General features: G+C 40.6%; 1 protein-coding gene and 1 pseudogene across 1 annotated transcript in view; one reads left to right on the top strand and one right to left on the bottom strand.

Annotated features, from left to right (window-relative positions):
* DRAM1 (DNA damage regulated autophagy modulator 1) overlaps positions 1–19,724 on the bottom strand; it is a 41,405-nt gene that overhangs the window by 12,743 nt on the left and 8,938 nt on the right. The window contains exons 2-3 of the mRNA XM_065887684.1: positions 6,162–6,229; positions 425–567 (exon numbers count right to left, since the gene is read on the bottom strand). Of these exons, the coding sequence (XP_065743756.1) occupies positions 425–567; positions 6,162–6,229 (211 nt within the window). The remainder of the gene's footprint in view (positions 1–424; positions 568–6,161; positions 6,230–19,724) is intronic.
* LOC136130652 (large ribosomal subunit protein uL15-like) lies at positions 11,380–13,664 on the top strand (annotated as a pseudogene).

The following is a 19,724-nucleotide window of genomic DNA, read 5'->3' on the forward strand; positions in this document are numbered from 1 at the left end:
GGAAGAGATCAGATGCCTCTCTTTGAATTGAACACCAGAGGCCCAAACAGTAGAATCAGTAAACATACACACGCTCATACACAGAAACGTTTTCACGATGTTAATGAAATCATTACAATGACTGAAGTAGCTCTCCCAGCACATTAAACCACATCAACAAGAACACAGAGCAACCCAGAGCCCACAGCATGGTCTGAAGCACGCTCTCTCTCACACACGCACCCCATCTCTCTCAAGTACTAGGCTGGGCTGACTTGCAAATGACGAAGATTTGTTTCTAAGAAGCAAACTATCCCAATATTCATACGCTCATCAACTATTTGAGAGCTGTGCTGGCACAAGCGTGCCTCTGGTGCTCTTGCTTCTCTCCTCCAGATACATATACTCCATCACCCCCAATAACCAGAAAAACTTCAGGTCATACCTGGAAATTGGCTACAATGCCCAACCCGATGCATCCCACCAATCCTAGAACTAACGACACCAAGTTAAAAACAGGAGTGCTGAAATCGCTGGTTTGGTTTTGCTTCTCTACTATTTTATATCTTGTGTACATCGTGGCTGCACCTGAAAAAGAAAGGGACTCTGATGAATTTTTATTTTTTGACTTTTTAGAAGGAAAAACACATGAACAGTTTTTATGGCTTTTAAAATAATTTGTATTTTCAGTCTCCTGATTGCAATAGTCTCCCCACTCGTTCACACCTGCCCTTCCTCACCCCATCTTACTCTCCCCCGCCATGTGACGCATACACACACACGCATACACACACACACACACACACACACACACACACTGTCTTGGCTGTTATCCTTTTCACATAAATGCTATTGTGAACGTATTTTTCTGGGACTTGCTTTTTTATTTATTTAAAAATGTTCCATGGTTGGGACTTCCCTGGTGGCACAGTGGTTAAGAATCCGCCTGCCAATGCAGGGGACGCAGGTTTGAGCCCTGATCTGGGAAGATCCCACACGCCGCAGAGCAACTAAGCCCGTGCGCCACAACTACTGAGCCTGAGCTCTAGAGCACACGAGCCACAACTACTGAGCCCACGTGCCGCAACTACTGAAGCCCGTGTGCCTAGAGCCCATGCTCCACAACAAGAGAAGCCACTGCAATGAGAAGCCTGTGCACTGCAACAAAGAGTAGCCCCCACTCGCCGCAACTAGAGAAAGCCTGCACACAGCAACGAAGACCCAACGCAGCCATAAATAAATAAATTTAAAATAAATAACTAAATAAATTTTTAAAATAAAAATGTTCCGTGGAGATCTTGCCAATGTCAGTACACATAGGTCTCCCTCATCATGGTATACAGTGAGATGCCATATTTATTTCATCATTCTCCTAATGATAGATTTCTACATTATATGTTTTCCTATTACAAACAATGCTCAGTGAACATCCTTATATAGAAGGCTTTGGCGCACTTTCAGTGTTTCTGAAAGATGAATTCCTAGAAGTAGTATTACTGGGCCAAAAAACGATGCTCAATTTAAATGCCAAAAAGTAGCTCCAAACTGCTCCAAGACTGAGGCAATTTATACTCCCACAGCAGAGTTTGAAAGCAATTCTGTATGCCCTGTCCTTTTAATTGTTGCCAATCTAACAAATGAAAAATGGCAACCTGTTTGTTTAATTTGCATTTCTCTGATAGTCAGTGAGATTGAGCAACTTTCAGTATGTCATTACTCATTTGCATTTCTCTTCTGAAAATTGTATGTTTATCATTTTTTAAATTTTTCTCTTGAGTTTGTTCATTTTTAATTTGTAGTTGCTCTTTATACATTATGTACATTAGTCTATTGTCTGCTATAAATATTACACATGTTCTTCTGGTCTGTTGTTTGTCTTTAACTTCGTGAATCTTTCTTCACTTAGAAGTTTCCATTTTCATCTACCCAAATCTGTCAGTTCTTCTATTTAGCTTCGGGGTTTTGTGTTTGTAAGTTTAGATAAGCTTTTCCATCCTAAGGTTTAAAAATATTTTCCTATACTTAAATCCAAATCCTCTTTTTTTTTTTTTTTTAAGATTTAATTTTATTTATTTTTGGCTGTGTTGGGTCTTCACTCTTGCGCGCGGGCTTTCTCTAGTTGCAGCGAGCGGGGCTACTCTTCTTTGCAGTCGGGCTTCTCCTTGCGGTGGCTTCTCTTGTTGCAGAGCACGGGCTCTAGGCGTGCGGGCTTCAGTAGGTGTGGAGCGTGGGCTCAGTAGTTGTGGCGCGTGGGCTTAGTTGTTGCATGGCATGTGGGATCTTCCCGGACCAGGGCTCGAACCCATGTCCCCTGCACTGGCAGGCGGATTCTTATCCACTGCACCACCATAAGAAGAAGTCCCTCCTCTTATGGTTTTGTTCTTCATGTTTACTTCTTTAATTGCCATTGGCTTTTGTGAATAGTGTGAGAGCAAATTTAACTCAGCAAATTTAGCTTACAGAAAAAGTCACATAGATATGCAGAGATATGTTTAAAAGATATTCACTTTAGCATTGTATATTACAAAATGAAAAATAGCCTAAATGTTTAACAATAGGGGACTGAATTATAAATTATTATATGTCCATGAGATGGATATCATGCATGTGTTGGGATAAAGTAGATTTCTGTGTGTTCAATAGTGTTATGATGGCCATAATATTTTTTGCTGAATTTTTAAAACCAGTCTAAAGGCTAATCACTTATCATAGAGCATTTTAAACAGAGATATTCATGTCAGATTCTCCCTTGCCTAGAAGCAAAAAGCTACATTTATCACTTGCTAGTGATAAAATAATCTGTCTTCTAAATCTGGACTCTGGGCAAGGATGGTGTAAGAGGGCACTGGGATTGACTGATTTCTACTTCCTCTTGCTCACCTCCAAAACCTTGGGAGGAGAAGACAACAAATGAGTGATGGGGTGAAACTCCCTCTACCAAGGAGGATGAACAAATTCTGAAGATGTCAAGTCACTAGGTAGGGTTTCCAGCACCTCTGCCCCTTCCGCCCTGCATCAGTAGAGAGGGCCAGAAAGTGCTGGTTATATGATGGGTCCCTGGCAAACACCTGATTGTTCTGCAGGGTTAAGGGTCTATGGAAAGAGCCCTATCTCTTCCATCCATATACCCTCATCACCCATAGGACTGAGTTTTTTAGTCTTTACATTAATTGGCTCATGAGAGAGGGTTGTAGCCTCTCAACTGCATCTCAGGTGCATTTGAGGAACTGAAAAATCGTAGCTGAGTTGGAGACAAACTATTCCATGCTTCACCTTTCCCTTCCTCTAACAGGTGAGCTAACACCTTTGTCATTGGTTCAGAAGCTTTTGTGAGTATCCAAGTCCCTTAGAGTGCTGGTTCACAGCACATATGCTTGGGCCCCACTTCCAGAAGTTCTGATCCAGTAGATCTGCAGTGTGGCCCTGGAACAGGCTTTGGAACCAGCACCCAAGAGGATTTTCTTTTAAGTTACCTTCAGAACACACTCTGAGAAACACTAGCTTCTAAACTTTAGGTGTCTTTGGCTTAACGCAAATGCATTGGATATAAATCACAATTTTAGAAATTACATTTAAAATCCATTTCAAATTCCTGTGTCAAATTACCAGATAAAGTGAATAGTTCTATAATGAGGCCAAAAATAACTTTGGATTTCTAGTCACTTGAGTTTCTTAAAGTAGAGCAAAACTGTAGTTGCAAAGGTTATACTTTTTAAAAAATCACATATACCAAGCATAAACCCTAATGTAAACTACTGACTTTGGGTGGTAATGATGTGGCAATGTAGGTTCATCAGCTGTAACTAATATATTACTCTGGTGGGGGATGTTGATAATGGAGAAGGCTGTGGGGGTTGCGGGGGAGCAGGGCATATATGGGAAATCTCTACCTTTTCCTCCAGTTTTCTGTGAATCTGAAAATGTTCTAAAAAATAATGTTTGTTAAAAAATAACAATAAAAGAGGGAAGAAGAACTACAATCATGCAGCCTGTGGAACCAAAACCACATTCACAGAAAGAGACAAGATGAAAAGGCAGAGGGCTATGTACCAGATGAAGGAACAAGGTAAAACCCCAGAAAAACAACTGAATGAAGTGGAGATAGGAAACCTTCCAGAAAAAAGAATCCAGAAAAATGATAGTGAAGATGATCCAGGACCTCGGAAAAAGAATGGAGGCAAGGATCGAGAAGATGCCAGAAATGTTTAACAAAGACCTAGAAGAATTAAAGAACAAACAAACAGAGATGAACAATACAATAACTGAAATGAAAAATACACTAGAAGGAAGCAAGCAGAATAACTGAGGCAGAAGAACAGATAAGTGACCTGGAAGGCAGAAGGGTGGAATTCACTGCCGTGGAACAGAATAAAGAAAAAAGAATGAAAAGAAATGAAGACAGCCTAAGGGACCTCTGGGAAAACATTAAACGCAACAACATTCACACTATAGGGGTCCCAGAAGGAGAAGAGAGAGAGAAAGGACCCGAGAAAATACTTGAAGAGTTTATAGATGAAAACTTCCCTAACATGGGAGAGGAAATAGCCACCCAAGTCCAGGAAACACAGAGTCCCAGGCAGGATAAGCCCAAGGAGAAACACGTCGAGTAATCAAACTGAATAATTAAATTAAATTAAAATTAATTAATTAATTTAATCAAATTAAAGACAAAGAAAAATTATTGAAAGCAACAAGGGAAAAACGGCAAATAACATACAAGGGAACTCCCATACGGTTAACAGCTGATTTCTCAGCAGAAACTCTACAAGCCAGAAGGGAGTGGCACAGTATATTTAAAGTGATGAAAGGGAAAAACCTACAACCAAGATTACTCTACCCAGCAAGGATCTCATTCAGATTTGATGGAGAAATCAAAAGCTTTACAGACAAGCAAAAACTAAGAGAATTCAGCACCAACCAAACTAGCTCTACAACAAATGCTAAAGGAACTTCTCTAAGTGGGAAACACGAGAGAAGAAAAGGACCTACAAAAACAAACCCATAACAATTAAGAAAATTGTAATAGGAACATACATATCAATAATTACCTTAAACGTGACTGGAATAAATGCTCCAACCGAAAGACACAGGCTTGCTGAATGGATACGAAAACAAGACCTTGCTGTCTACAAGAGACCCACTTCAGACCTAGGGACACATACAGACTGAAAGTGAGGGGATGGAAAAAGATATTCCATGCAAATGGAAATCAAAAGGAAGCTGGAGCAGCAATACTCATATCAGATAAAACAGACTTTAAAATAAAGAATGTTACAAGAGACAAGGAAGGACACTACCTTGGATGATCAAGGGATCAATCCAAGAAGAAGACATAACAATTAAAAATATATATGCACCCAACACATAGGAGCACCTGAATACATAAGGCAACTGCTAACAGCTATAAAAGAGGAAATCAACAGTAACACAATAATAGTGGGGGAATTTAACACCTCACTTACACCAATGGACAGATCATCCAGACAGAAAATTAATAAGGAAACACAAGCTTTAAATGACAAAATAGACCAGATAGATTTAAATGATATTTATGGGACATTCTATCCAAAAACAGCAGATTACACTTTCTTCTCAAGTGCACAAGGAACATTCTCCAGGATAGATCACATCTTGGGTCACAAATCAAGCCTCCGTAAATTTAAGAAAATTGAAATCATATCAAGCATCTTTTCCGACCACAATGCTATGAGGTTAGAAATCAACTACAAGGAAAAAATGTAAAAAACACAAACACATGGAGGCTAAACAATACGTTACTAAATAGCCAAGAGATCACTGAAGAAATCAAAGAGGAAATCAAAAAATACCTAGAGACAAATTACAATGAAAACACAATGATCCAAAACCTATGGGATGAAGCAAAAGCAGTTCTAAGAGGGAAGTTTATAGCAATACAAGCCTACCTCAAGAAACAAGAAAAATCTCAAATAAACAATCTAACCTTACACCTAAAGGAGCTAGAGAAAGAAGAACAAACAAAACCCAAAGTTAGTAGAAGGAAAGAAATCATAAAGATCACAGCAGAAATAAATGAAATAGAAGTAAAGAAAACAATAACAAAGGTCAAAGACCAATAAATAAAAATGATGCAAAAACTAACATTTTATTTCACGTGAGATTGGTAATTTTTAATTTATTTATAATAATTATTGTGTACTTACTAAGAAATGCAGAGAAGTTTATCATAAATCCAAAAATACCACTCTCTGGAGGTGTTGTTCCTGTATCACTGAGAAAGAGAAGACATGTCCAAATTAGTAAAAAGGAATTCAGTTCAGGCATGTAATTGGCAGGTATTATATTGTGTCCCTTCTGGGTGTTCGGCCACTTTGAATTCCAAAGATTTGACCTGATTTTGTTCTAAAGTATTTTCAAGTTGGGCTCTGAAAAATTACAAACTATTTTTTCTTTTTTCCCCAGTTTTACTGATATATAATTAACAAACAGCACTGTACAGCATAATGATCTGACTTAGAGACATCATGAAACGATCACCACAGTAAGTTTCGTGAACATCCATCATCTCATATAGATATAAATTTTTTTGAGAACTTTATTTGTTATGCTGAGAACTCTTAGGATTTACTTTCTTAACAACGTTCATATATAACATACAGCAGTGTTAATTATAGTACCCATGTTGTACGTTACCTCCCTAGTACTTATTTATATTCTAACTGGAAGTTTGTGTTATTTGACCACCATCATCCAATCCCCCTCTTCCTCACCCCTGGCCTCTGAGAACCACAAGTCTGGTCTCTTTTCCTATGAGTTTGTTTGTATGTTTGTTTGTTTTGAAGTATAATTGACAACACTATGTGAGGAAATATTTAAAGTGAATGGTGGTGGTGTTTTTCAGATGATCCCACCTGAAAAATCTGAAGTGTGTGTTCATTCTTGATGAGGAATTGAGTGAGACTATTTTTTGGGGGGGGGGAAAAAAAACCTGGTCTAAAATCACATTTGAAAAGTCTACTATTTGAATATTAAATATACCTAAACACATCATCTTAATTTTTAACAATATGATTTATGCATAAGAATTTACACTGCTGAAAATATGATAGAAGGCTGAGCAATAAGTATTATTGATGCCTGTCAGTACTTTATGGAAATAGGGTATCAAGGGTATTACTCATGGTGACAAATTACTTTAACAAAAAAATAGCTTCTATGAGACATATTTCAGATGCAGTCTATCAATTAATTAATTCAATGAGCTGGAATGTAGCATTTGACATGTGCTAGCTTCTATTCATTAATGCCAAGGTTTACATTTTTATACTCTCAAGCTGCTTGCATAAAGCACAGTTTCAAACTGATGGCAAAGGCACTCCCAACATGAAACAACTCGTACTTGTCTTGAGTGTTTCCACGTTTTAAAACAGCTCTGAAATTTAAGTACTGAAAAATGGATCAAGTTGAAAAGATGCACTTCAAAGTGTTTGAAAAATTCCACAGGAAGCCTGTGTGTGCAGGAAGCAGGAGTCTTTAAGCTTTGTGAACACTTAATATTTGAAGAGTATGAAGAGGTTAATGTTCCCCCTTCCCACAAATTCCTCTAGTCCCAATTACTTCAATCTCAAGTGTCACTTGTACCTGTAAGAATCTGAAGGGTTTAAAATTTAACATTACCATTTTTCCTACAAATAATCTTCTTTCTCACTAAAGGGACGTTGAGGTGAAGGCTGCCCGACGTTTGGGATGCCCTTCTGAGCACAACATCGTCCTGAATGGGCGAGGAGGGGATGGGAACCAGTGATGGAAACAGCTGGTGGAAACAGCTCATGTGTGCCCTTGGGCAGCACTTTTTTTTTTTTTTTGCGGTACTCAGGCCTCTCACTGTTGTGGCCTCGCCCGTTGCGGAGCACAGGCTCTGGACGCGCAGGCTCATCGGCCATGGCTCACGGGCCCAGCCGCTCCGCGGCATGTGGGATCTTCCCGGACCAGGGCACGAACCCGTGTCCCCTGCATCAGCAGGCGCCATCAGCAGCAACCACTGCGCCACCAGGGAGGCCCTGGGCAGCACTTTTGCCAGAAAATTCTCACAGGGAAAGGAAGCCTTCTATTCTTGACCTCAGGGTATAAAAAAGCAGCTACCCGATGACTCATGCAAGAGTACTTGTTGGCACAGGTCTGTGAGGAATCTGCCACGTGCCAGGAAGATTGTTGGTTGTGGAGAAGTGACGAGGATATTGAGGAGGGTAGGTAGGTGGGGGGACAAAGGTGCTCTAACAGGAGATGAGAAGATGCCCATACTTGGGAATGATCTGTCCAGGGAGAGCAAACCAGGACATATTTCAAGGGCCCATGTATGCAGTCCACATGACATCGAACATCGATTCGAAAGCTCAGAATTTCAGAGTGGTATTTTACTCTTATCTTTACATTTAAAACCATACAGGCAGAATCTGGGAATTCCCTGGCAGTCCAGTGGTTAGGACTCCATGCTTTCACTGCCACGAGCCTGGATTAGATCCCTGGTCAGGGAACAAAAAAGATCCCACAAGCCACACAGCGAGGTCAAAAACAAAAACAAACACACAAAAAAACCCATACAGGCAGAATCAAAAGTGCTTTGCAAACAGCCTTTCCATATGCATTTGTTGAATGAATGACTATCAGTACTGGCAGTAGACACTACTTTTTGAACACTTACCATGCACCAGCCACTGCTAGGTGCTCACCATACATCATTTCATTTCATCCTCTTAACCCTGAGGTGGGCCTATTACCAACCCCACTTTATTAAGGAGGAAACTGGGTATTGGAGAGGTTATATAACTTGTTCCAGGTCCCAGTGCTATCATATGGAGGGAATCTACATTCCATCTATGTGTCTGACTCTGCTTTCCTGCCTCCTCTGTGCTCTAACAGCAGGCAAGGAACAAAGCAATTAGAAGAATGACTGGGGGAGGAGAGCGAGCACAGATGTGCTGGTAAACGCTTAACAAACAGCTCTAGAGGGAACCTGATTTGTAACACAGGCCAATTTCCATGCTATAAATATTCCCAATATGTCAAAATTCAAGCTACCAAAATGCTGGTCACTGAACAAGGAGTTGGGAAAAAATGCACACAGTTGGCTCATCATGCCTTAGTTCTATGGCAGGAAGGTGTAAAGTAGGTTAAGACCTCATAGCTTCTCAGATGCCATAATTTAATAATAAAACACCTTTGAAAAATGGTTCTGAAGAACCTAGGGGCAGGACAGGAATAAAGACGCAGACATAGAGAATGGACTTGAGGACATGGGGAGGTGGAAGGGTAAGCTGGGATGAAGTGAGAGAGTGGCATGGACATATATACACTACCAAATGTAAAACCGATAGCTAGTGGGAAGCAGCCGCATAGCACAGGGAGATCAGCTCGGTGCTTTTGGACCACCTAGAGGGGTGGGATAGGGAAGGTGGGAGGGAGACGCAAGAGGGAGGAGATAGGGGGATATATGTATACGTATAGCTGATTCACTTTGTTATAAAGCAGAAACTAACACACCATTGTAAAGCAATTATACTCCAATAAGATGTTAAAAGAAAAAAAAGAATAAACTGGAAACTAATACTACATTGTAAATCAACTATATTTCAATAAAAATTTTTTTTTAATTAAAAAAAATAATAAGAAAACACCTTTGGGCTTCCCTGGTGGCACAGTGGTTAAGAATCTGCCTGCTAATGCAGGGGACATGGGTTTGAGCCCTGGTCCGGGAAGATCCCACATGCCGCGGAGCAACTGGGCCCGTGCACCACAACTACTGAGCCTGCGCTTTAGAGCCCGCGAGCCACAGCTACTGAAGCCCGCATGCCTAGAGCCTGTGCTCCACAACAAGAGAGGCCACCGCAATGAGAAGCCCAACCACCGCAAGGAAGAGTAGCCCCCACTCACCGCAACTAGAGAAAGCCCGCGCGCAACAACAAAGAGCCAATGCAGCCAAAAATAAATAAATTAAATAAATAAATTAAAAAAAAAAAAAAAAAAACCACCTTTGACAATTATTCACCACCATGGTCTGATTTTCTTTCAGGATTACTCAGTCTATAACACCCACCATCAATGCATGAGTACCAATGGGCCTACATTCCTACGCTTGTCACTACAACATAGGAAACATCAATACTACAAACATAGGGGAAAGTATGAATGCACTGTATTCATAACCAGTTGTTTGGTTAAATGAAATCATCTTTTAAAAAGTTTTTATTTGGCTGCAAAAATAACCATAAACTTTATCCACTCATCAACAAAATATTTATGGGACACCTACCATGTGTTAGTACAATCTGAGTCACAAATTTCCCTATTTATCAGGTAAGAGTGGTCAGTGTGTGATTTATTTCCATTAAGTGACAAAGTGGTACCTAAACTACATTTGGTGATTTTTAAAAATGTATTTATTTGGCTGCGCCGGGTCTCAGTTGCAGCATGCAGGATCCAATTCCCTCACTGTGATCGAACCCAGGCCCCCTGCATTGGGAGCATGGACACCAGGGAAGTCCCCCATTTGGTGAAATTTTGCTTAAGAATATTTCAAGAGGGGGGCTTCCCTGGTGGCGCAGTGGTTAAGAATCCACCTGCCGATGCAGGGGACACAGGTTCAAGCCCTGGTCCAGGAAGATCCCACATGCCACAGAGCAACGAAGCCCATGCGTCCAACTACTGAGCCTGCGCTCTAGAGCCCTGCGAGCCACAACTACGGAAGCCCGCGTGCCTAGAGCCCATGCTCTGCAACAAGAGAAGCCACCGCAATGAGAAGCCCGCGCACCACAACGAAGAGTAGCCCCCGCTCACCACAACTAGAGAAAGCCTACGCAGCAAAGAAGACCCAACACAGCCAAAAATAAATAAATAAAATTAATTAATTAAAAAAAAATTCAAGATATAAACAACAAAGTCCTACCGTATAGCATAGGGAACTATATTCAATATCCTGTGATAAACCATACTGGAAAAGAATATGAAAAAGAATGTATATGTGTATATATACATATATATATATGTATAACTGAATCACTTTGCTGTACAGTTGAAATTAACACAACATTGTAAATCAACTATACGTCAATAAAATTTTGTATAAAATTTAAAAAGAAAAAGAGTATTTCAAGAAAATTTCCAGGGAATTCCCTGGTGGTCCGGTGGTTAGGACTTTGTGCTTTCACTGCTGAGGGCATGGGCTCAGTCCCTGGTCAGGGAACTATGATCCTGCAAGCCATGCAGCTTGCAGCGGCCAAAAAAAAAAAGAAAAGAAAAAAGAAAGAAAACTTTCCAAGCAGAAAATGAAACTGTGGCCACTTCTAAGAACTTTTAAGGATAGTAGTGGTTGCCTGCTATCGTTAATACAAACAGAAGGCTCCCTCTTTCATCTCAGCCACTGACATGCCATGCTGACTAAGGAAGACCCAGAAACTCAGGGGCCGCGTGCCATGCAGTCATGCCATGGCTGCATCATCAAACGCCGGAAGCACCCAGAGGCCTGGGTAACGCGGATGGCATCCATCACCACAGGATCAGCTTTGACAAATATCACCGAGGTTACTTTGTGAAAGGTGGAATGAGGCATCACCACTTAAAAGAGGAATCGGAGCTTCTGCCCCACTGTCAACAATGATAAACTGTGGACCTTGATCAGTGAGCAGACACGGGGGAAATGCTACCAAAAACAAGACTGGAGGTGCTCTGATCATTGATGTGGTGTGATCAGGCAGTTCTGGAGAAGAGAAAGTTCCCAAAGCAGCCTGTCATTGTAAGCAGATAGGGTAGGGGGGCCCTGGAGGAAAAGAACCAGATATAGCTTTTTGACATTAGAGAAGCCATTTAGCCGTAAACCATTTTGTGATCTAAGCCTGGCTGCAATGCTTGCCCTTGAACAGGTCTCAGCAGTAATGATCTTAAGGGAACAGAGGAACAAACAACTGTTACCAGGCAAGGTGAGTAACAATAGCAAAGATAATAAGTCAGTTGTAAAGACTCCCAGTTCTGTTTCAATGGTAAAGATTAGCCTGAAGCACTTTCTGGAACTGTTTCACAGAATTTAAACCCCTCAGGGGGGCTCATCCACCAGATCCACTGGAACCTAAGGGATGAGAATGTTGACCTTTTCTGATCCTCCTGACATCAACTGACTAAAACTTGGACATTGTCGACCTTTGCCCCAATTCTATGCTGAATTCTCCTCTGTTCAAGCCCCTTCATGAGTATGCAGGTAACCTAACTTAAAGCTTCCCCAGTGTTGCTGTTTGGGGAGACTCTGCTTTGGGAAAGATCCCTGGTGTTCTCCTTACTTGCTGCAAGTAATAAATCCTTCCTTCTTCCATTGTTTGGCTTGGCTGTGTCTTCTGGCTTGACACCTACCAAGAGGTGAACCCACTTTTTGGGGTAACATTGTCATGAAGGTTAAATTCTTCAACAGAAGAGGTGAGGAGAATATTAAGGGTGTGTGTGCGTGTGTGTGTGTGTGTGTGTGTGTGTGTTGGGGGATGGCGTGGGGGAGTGGCTCTGTCCTGGTAGCTTGAAGTCACATGGAGGGAGATTTTTAAATGTTAACAAGTGCTTTTCTTTAAAAATAATATATGTATATATTTTTTCATATATATATATACATATATATATATGAAAGCCTCTCTTACCTTAAAATGTTCTTTTCAGTCTTTCTTTTGGTCTCCAAGCTATTATTTTACATCATAAGTAAATACTGTATCACACCTTCCACCTGACACTGGAATCCAGATGAACATAACACCAAGGGGGTGCCAAGAGAACCTGTTGGTAGCCTCTTTTTCTTTTACATTTTTTATGCTCACAGTAAATGATCATATTGTGCAAAGGTAGAGGTAGTAGGATTTGGTTGGCACAGCTGTACTTGGGCACCTGATTCAGGAAAATGGAGAATGAATGCCATGCCAAAGCAGTTGCCTCCCAATTTGGCAGAAGTAGTCCCTTTACCCAACTCCCACGACATCATTCTGTATCACATGGCTTAAAGACCTGGCCCAGATCCATCCACGTCCTCACTTGCCTCCTAGTAAATGAGGCACTTCCTGGAAACTGTACAGGGGGATAGGAACTAATTGTTCACTTGCATGTGGCTTAGAAGCTGTTGAGGCTGTTATGTGTACACAATTGTGCCTAGGAAGTCAATTTACAACTATATTTACTGTGTTTAGATTTCTACAAGTTTTGTTCATCACGGAAAATTCCAAGCTGTTTATCTAACACCTTTCTCCGAACTAATTTATGATGTTAAGCCACTTCATAATCCCTTGGTGCTCAAAGGGATAAAAACAATACAAATAAGACGTGATAGGTTCAAGATGGCAGAGTAGAAGGACGTGTGCTCACTCCCTCTTGTGAGAGCACCGGAATCACAGCTAACTGCTGAGCAATCATCAACAGGAAGACACTGGAACTCACCAAAAAAGATACCCCACATCCAAAAACAAAGGAGAAACTGCAATGAGACAGTAGGAAGGGCGCAATCACAATAAAATCAAATCGCATAACTGCTGGGTGGGTGACTCACAGACTGGAGAACAATTTTACCACAGAAGTCCACCCAATGGAGTAAAGGTTCTGAGCCCCACGTCAGGCTTTCCAACCTGGGGGTCTAGCAACGGGAGGAGGAATTCCGAGAGAATCAGACTTCGAAGGCCAGCGGAATTTGATTGCAGGACTTCGACAGGACTGGGGGAAACAGAGACTCCACTCTTGGAGGGCACACACAAAGTAGTGTGTGCATCGGGACCCAGGGGAAGGAGCAGTGACCCCATAGGAGACTGAACCAGACATACCTGATAGTGTTGGAGGGTATCCTGCAGAGGCGGGGGATGGCTGTGTCTCACCGTGAGGACAAGGACACTGGCAGCAGAAGTTCTGGGAAGTACTCCTAGGTGAGACCCCTCCCAGAGTCCACCATTAGCTCCACCAAGAGCTGGGTAGGCTCCAGTGCTGGTTTGTCTCAGGCCAAACCAACAGGGAGGGAGCCCAGCCCCATCCATCAGCAGACAAGCATACTAAAGTTTTACTGAGCTCTGCCCACAAGAGCAACACCCAGCTCTACCCATCACCAATCCCTCCCATCAGGAAGCTTGCACAAGCCTCTTACATAGCCTCATCCACCAGAGGGCAGACAGCAGAAGCAAGAAGAACTACAATCCTGCAGCCTGTGGAAGGAAAACCACATTCACAGAAAGACAGACAGGATAAAAAGTCAGAGGGCTATGTACCAGATAAAGGAACAAGATAAAACCCCAGAAAAACAACTGAATGAAGTGGAGATAGGCAACCTTCCAGAAAAAGAATTCAGAAAAATGATACTGAAGATGATAAGGACCTTGGTAAAAGAATGGAGGCAAGATTGAGAGGAAGCAAGAAATGTTTAATAAAGACCTAGAAGAATTAAAGAACAAACAAACAAAGATGAACAATACAATAACTGAAATGAAAACTGAACTAGAAGGAATCAATAGCAGAATAACTGAGGCAGAAGAACGGATAAGTGACCTGGAAGACAGAATGGTGGAATTCACTACTAAGGAACAGAATAAAGAAAAAAGAATAAAAAGGAATGAAGACAGCCTAAGAGACCTCTGGGACAACATTAAACACAACAACATTCGAATTATAGGGGTCCCAGGAGAAGAGAGAGAGAAAGGACCTGAGAAAATATTTGAAGAGATTATAGTCAAAAACTTCCCTAACATGGGAAAGGAAATAGCCACCCAAGTCCAGGAAGCACAGAGAGTCCCAGGCAGGATAAACCCAAGGAGAAACACACCAAGACACATAGTAATCAAACTGCCAACAATTAAAGACAAAGAAAAATTATTGGAAGCAACGAGGGAAAAATGGCAAATAACACACAAGGAAACTCCCATAAGGTTAACAGCTGATTTCTCAGCAGAAACTCTACAAGCCAGAAGGGAGTGGCACAGTATATTTAAAGTGATGAAAGGGAAAAACCTACAACCAAGATTACTCTACCCAGCAAGGATCTCATTCAGATTTGATGGAGAAATCAAAAGCTTTACAGACAAGCAAAAACTAAGAGAATTCAGCACCAACCAAACCAGCTCTACAACAAATGTTAAAGGAACTTCTCTAAGTGGGAAACACAAGAGAAGTAAAGGACCTACAAAAACAAACCCATAACAGTTAAGAAAATTGTAATAGGAACATACATATCAATAATTACCTTAAACCTGACTGGAATAAATGCTCTAACCATAAGACACAGGCTTGCTGAATGGATACGGAAACAAGACCCATATATATGTTGTCTACAAGAGACCCACTTCAGACCTAGGGACACATACAGACTGAAAGTGAGGGGATGGAAAAAGTTATTTCATGCAAATGGAAATCAGAAGGAAGCTGGAGCAGCAATACTCATATCAGATAAAACAGACTTTAAAATAAAGAATGTTACAAGAGACAAGGAAGGACACTACCTTGGATGATCAAGGGATCAATCCAAGAAGAAGACATAACAATTATAAATATATATGCATCCAACACATAGGAGCACCTCAATACATAAGGCAACTGCTAACAGCTGTAAAAGAGGAAATCGACAGTAACACAATAATAGTGGGGGAATTTAACACCTCACTTACACCAATGGACAGATCATCCAGACAGAAAATTAATAAGGAAACACAAGCTTTAAATGACAAAATAGACCAGATAGATTTAATTGATATTTATAGGACATTCTATCCAAAAACAGCAGATTACACTTTCTTCTCAAGTGCACAAGAAACATTCTCCAGGATAGATCACATCTTGGGTCACAAATCAAGCTTCGGTAAATTTAAGAATATTGAAATCATATCAAGCATCTTTTCCGACCACAATGCTATGAGGTTAGAAATCAACTACATGGGAAAAAATGTAAAAAACACAAACACATGGAGGCTAAACAATACGTTACTAAATAACCAAGGGGTCACTGAAGAAATCAAAGAGGAAATCAAAAAATACCTAGAGACAAATGACAACGAAAACACGGCAATCCAAAACCTATGGGATGCAGCAAAAGCAGTTCTAAGAGGGAAGTTTATAGCAATACAAGCCTACCTCAAGAAACAAGAAAAATCTCAAATTTTGAAATCTCAAAATCAAAATGTCTCAAAACTTACACCTAAAGGAACTAGAGAAAGAAGAACAAACAAAACCCAAAGTTAGCAGAAGGAAAGAAATCATAAAGATCTGAACAGAAATAAATGAAATAGAAACAAAGAAAGCAATAGCAAACATCAATAAAACTAAAAGCTGGTTCTTTGAGAAGTTAAACAAAACCGATAAACTATTAGCCAGACTCATCAGAAAAAGAGGGAGAGGACTCAAATCAATGAAGCCAGAGGGCTTCCCTGGTGGTGCAGTGGTTGAGAGTCCGCCTGCCAATGCAGGGGACACGGGTTCGTGCCCCAGTCCAGGAAGGTCCCACATGCCGCGAGGCAGCTGGGCCCGTGACCCATGGCTGCTGAGCCTGCAAATCCAGAGCCTATGCTCCGCAATGGGAGAGGCCACAACAGTGAGGCCCACGTACCACAAAAAAACAAACAAACAAAAAAAAAACCAAAAAAACTAGAAATGAAAAAGGAGAAGTTACAATGGACATCGCAAAAATACAAAGCATCCTAGGAGACTACTACAAGCAACTCTATGCCAATAAAATGGACAACCTGGAAGAAATGGACAAATTCTTAGAAAGGTATAAACTTCCAAGACTGAACCAGGAAGAAATAGAAAATATGAACAGACCAACCACAAGTAGAAATTGAAACTGTGATTAAAAATCTTCCAACAAACAAAAGTCCAGGACCAGATGTCTTCACGGGTGAATTCTATGAAACATTTAGAGAAGAGCTAACACCCAACCTTCTCAAACTCTTCCAAAAAATAGCAGAGGAAGGAACACTCCCAAACTCATTCTATGAGGCCACCATCACCCTGATACCAACACCAGACAAAGATACTACAAGAAAAGAAAATTACAGACCAATATCACTGATGAATATAGATGCAAAAATCCTCAACAAAATACTAGCAAACAGAATCCAACAACACATTAATAGGATCATACACCATGATCAAGTGGGATTTATCCCAGGGATGCAAGGATTCTTCAATATATGCAAATATATCAATGTGATACACCATATTAACAAATTGAAGAATAAAAACCATATGATCATCTCAATAGATGCAGAAAAAGCTTTTGACAAAATTCAACACCCATTTATGATAAAAGCTCTCCAGAAAGTGGGCACAGAGGGAACCTACCTCAACATAATAAAGGCCATATATGACAAACCCACAGCAAACATCATTCTCAATGGTGAAAAACTGAAAGCATTTCCTCTAAGATCAGGAACAAGACAAGGATGTCCACTCTCACCACTATTATTCAACATAGTTTTGAAGTCCTAGCCACGGCAATCAGAGAAGAAAAAGAAATAAAAGGAATCCAAACTGGAAAAGAGGACGTAATACTGCCACTGTTGGCAGATGACATGATACTACACATAGAGAATCCTAAAGATGCCACCAGAAAACTACTAGAGCTAATCAATGAATTTGATAAAGTTACAGGATGAAAAATTAATGCACAGAAATCTCTTGCATTCCTATACATTAACAACGAAAGATCAGAAAGAAAAATTAAGGAAACAATCCCATTCACCATTGCAACAAAAAGAATAAAATACCTAGGAATAAACCTACCTAAGGAGGTAAAAGACCTGTACTCAGAAAACTATGAGACACTGATGAAAGAAATCAAAGATGACACAAACAGATGGAGAGATATACCATGTTCTTCGATTGGAAGAATCAATATTGTGAAAATGACTATACTACCCAAAGCAATCTACAGATTCAGTGCAATCCCTATCAAATTACCAATGGCATTTTTTACAGAACTAGAACAAAAAATCTTAAAATTTGTATGGAGTCACAAAAGACCCCAAATAGCCAAAGCACTTTTTTATTTTTAAATTTCTTTTTTTTTAAAATAAATTTATTTATTTATTGGCTGCGCTGGGTCTTCGTTGCTGTGCGCGGGCTTTCTCTAGTTGCAGTGAGTGGGGACTACTCTTTGTTGCGGTGTGCGGGCTTCTCTTGTTCTGGAGCACAGGCTCTAGGCACGTGGGCTGCAATAGTTGTGGGGCACACCCTCAGTATTGTGGCTCATGGGCTCTAGAGCACAGGCTCAGTAGTTGTGGCACACAGGCTTATTGCTCCATGGCATGTGGGATCTTCCCGGACCAGGGCTTGAACCCGTGTCCCCTACACTGGCAGGCGAATTCTTAACCACTGCATCACCAGGGAAGTCTCACCAAAGCAGTCTTGAAGGAAAAAAATGGAGCTGGAGGAATCAGACTCCCTGACTTCAGACTATACTACAAAGCTACAGTAATCAAGAAAATATGGTATTGGCACAAAAACAGAAATATAGATCAATGGAACAGGATAGAAAGCCCAGAGATAAATCCATGCACCTATGGTCAACTAATCTATGACAAAGGAGGCAAAAATATACAATGGAGAAAAGACAGCCTCTTCAATAAGTGGTGCCTGGAAAACTGGACAGCTACATGTAAAAGAGTGAATTTAGAACACTCCCTAACATCATACACAAAAATAAACTCAAAATGGATTAGAGACCTAAATGTAAGACCAGACACTATAACTCTTAGAGGAAAGCATAGGAAGAACACTCTTTGACATAAATCACAACAAGATCTTTTTTGCTCCACCTCCTAGAGTAATGGAAATAAAAACAAAAATAAACAAATGGGACCTAATGAAACTTCAAAGCTTTTGCAAAGCAAAGGAAACTACAAACAAGACAAAAAGACAACCCTCAGAATGGGAAAAAATATTTGCTAATGAATCAACTGACAAAGAATTAATCTCCAAAATATATAAACCGCTCATGCAGCTCAGTATTAAAGAAACAAACAACCCAATGCAAAAATGGGCAGGAGACCTAAATAGACACCTCTCCAAAGAAGACATACAAATGGCCAAGAAGCACATGAAAAGCTGCTCAACATCACTAAGTATTAGAGAAATGCAAATCAAAACTACAGTGAGGTATCACCTCACACCAGTTAGAATGGGCATCATCAGAAAATCTACAAACGACAAATGCTGGAGAGGGTGTGGAGAAAAGGGAACCCTCTTGCATTGTTGGTGGGAATGTAAATTGATATGGCCACTATGGAGAAGAGTATGGAGGTTCCTTAAAAGACGAAAAATAGAATTACCATATGACCCAGCAATCCCATTCCTGGGCATATACCGAGAGAAAACCATAATTCAAAAATTCACATGCACCCCAATGTTCATTGCAGCACTATTTACAATATCCAGGTCATGGAAGCAACCTAAATGCCCATTGACAGACGAATGGATAAAGAAGATGTGGCACATATATACAATGGAATATTACTCAGCCATAAAAAGGAACCAAATTGGGTCATTTGTAGAGATGTGGATGGACCTAGAGACTGTCATACAGAGTGAAGTAAGTCAGAAAGAGAAATACAAAAATCGTATATTAACGCATATATGTGGAACCTAGAAAAATGGTACAGATGTACTGGTTTGCAGGGCAGAAATAGAGACACAGATGCAGAAAACAAACGTATGGACACCAAGGGGGGAAAGCAGTGGTGATGGTGGTGGTGGTGTGATGAATTGGGAGACTGGGATTG

The sequence above is a fragment of the Phocoena phocoena genome, chromosome 11, assembly GCF_963924675.1.
Source record: "Phocoena phocoena chromosome 11, mPhoPho1.1, whole genome shotgun sequence".
In the NCBI taxonomy this organism is placed as follows: Eukaryota; Metazoa; Chordata; class Mammalia; order Artiodactyla; family Phocoenidae; genus Phocoena; species Phocoena phocoena.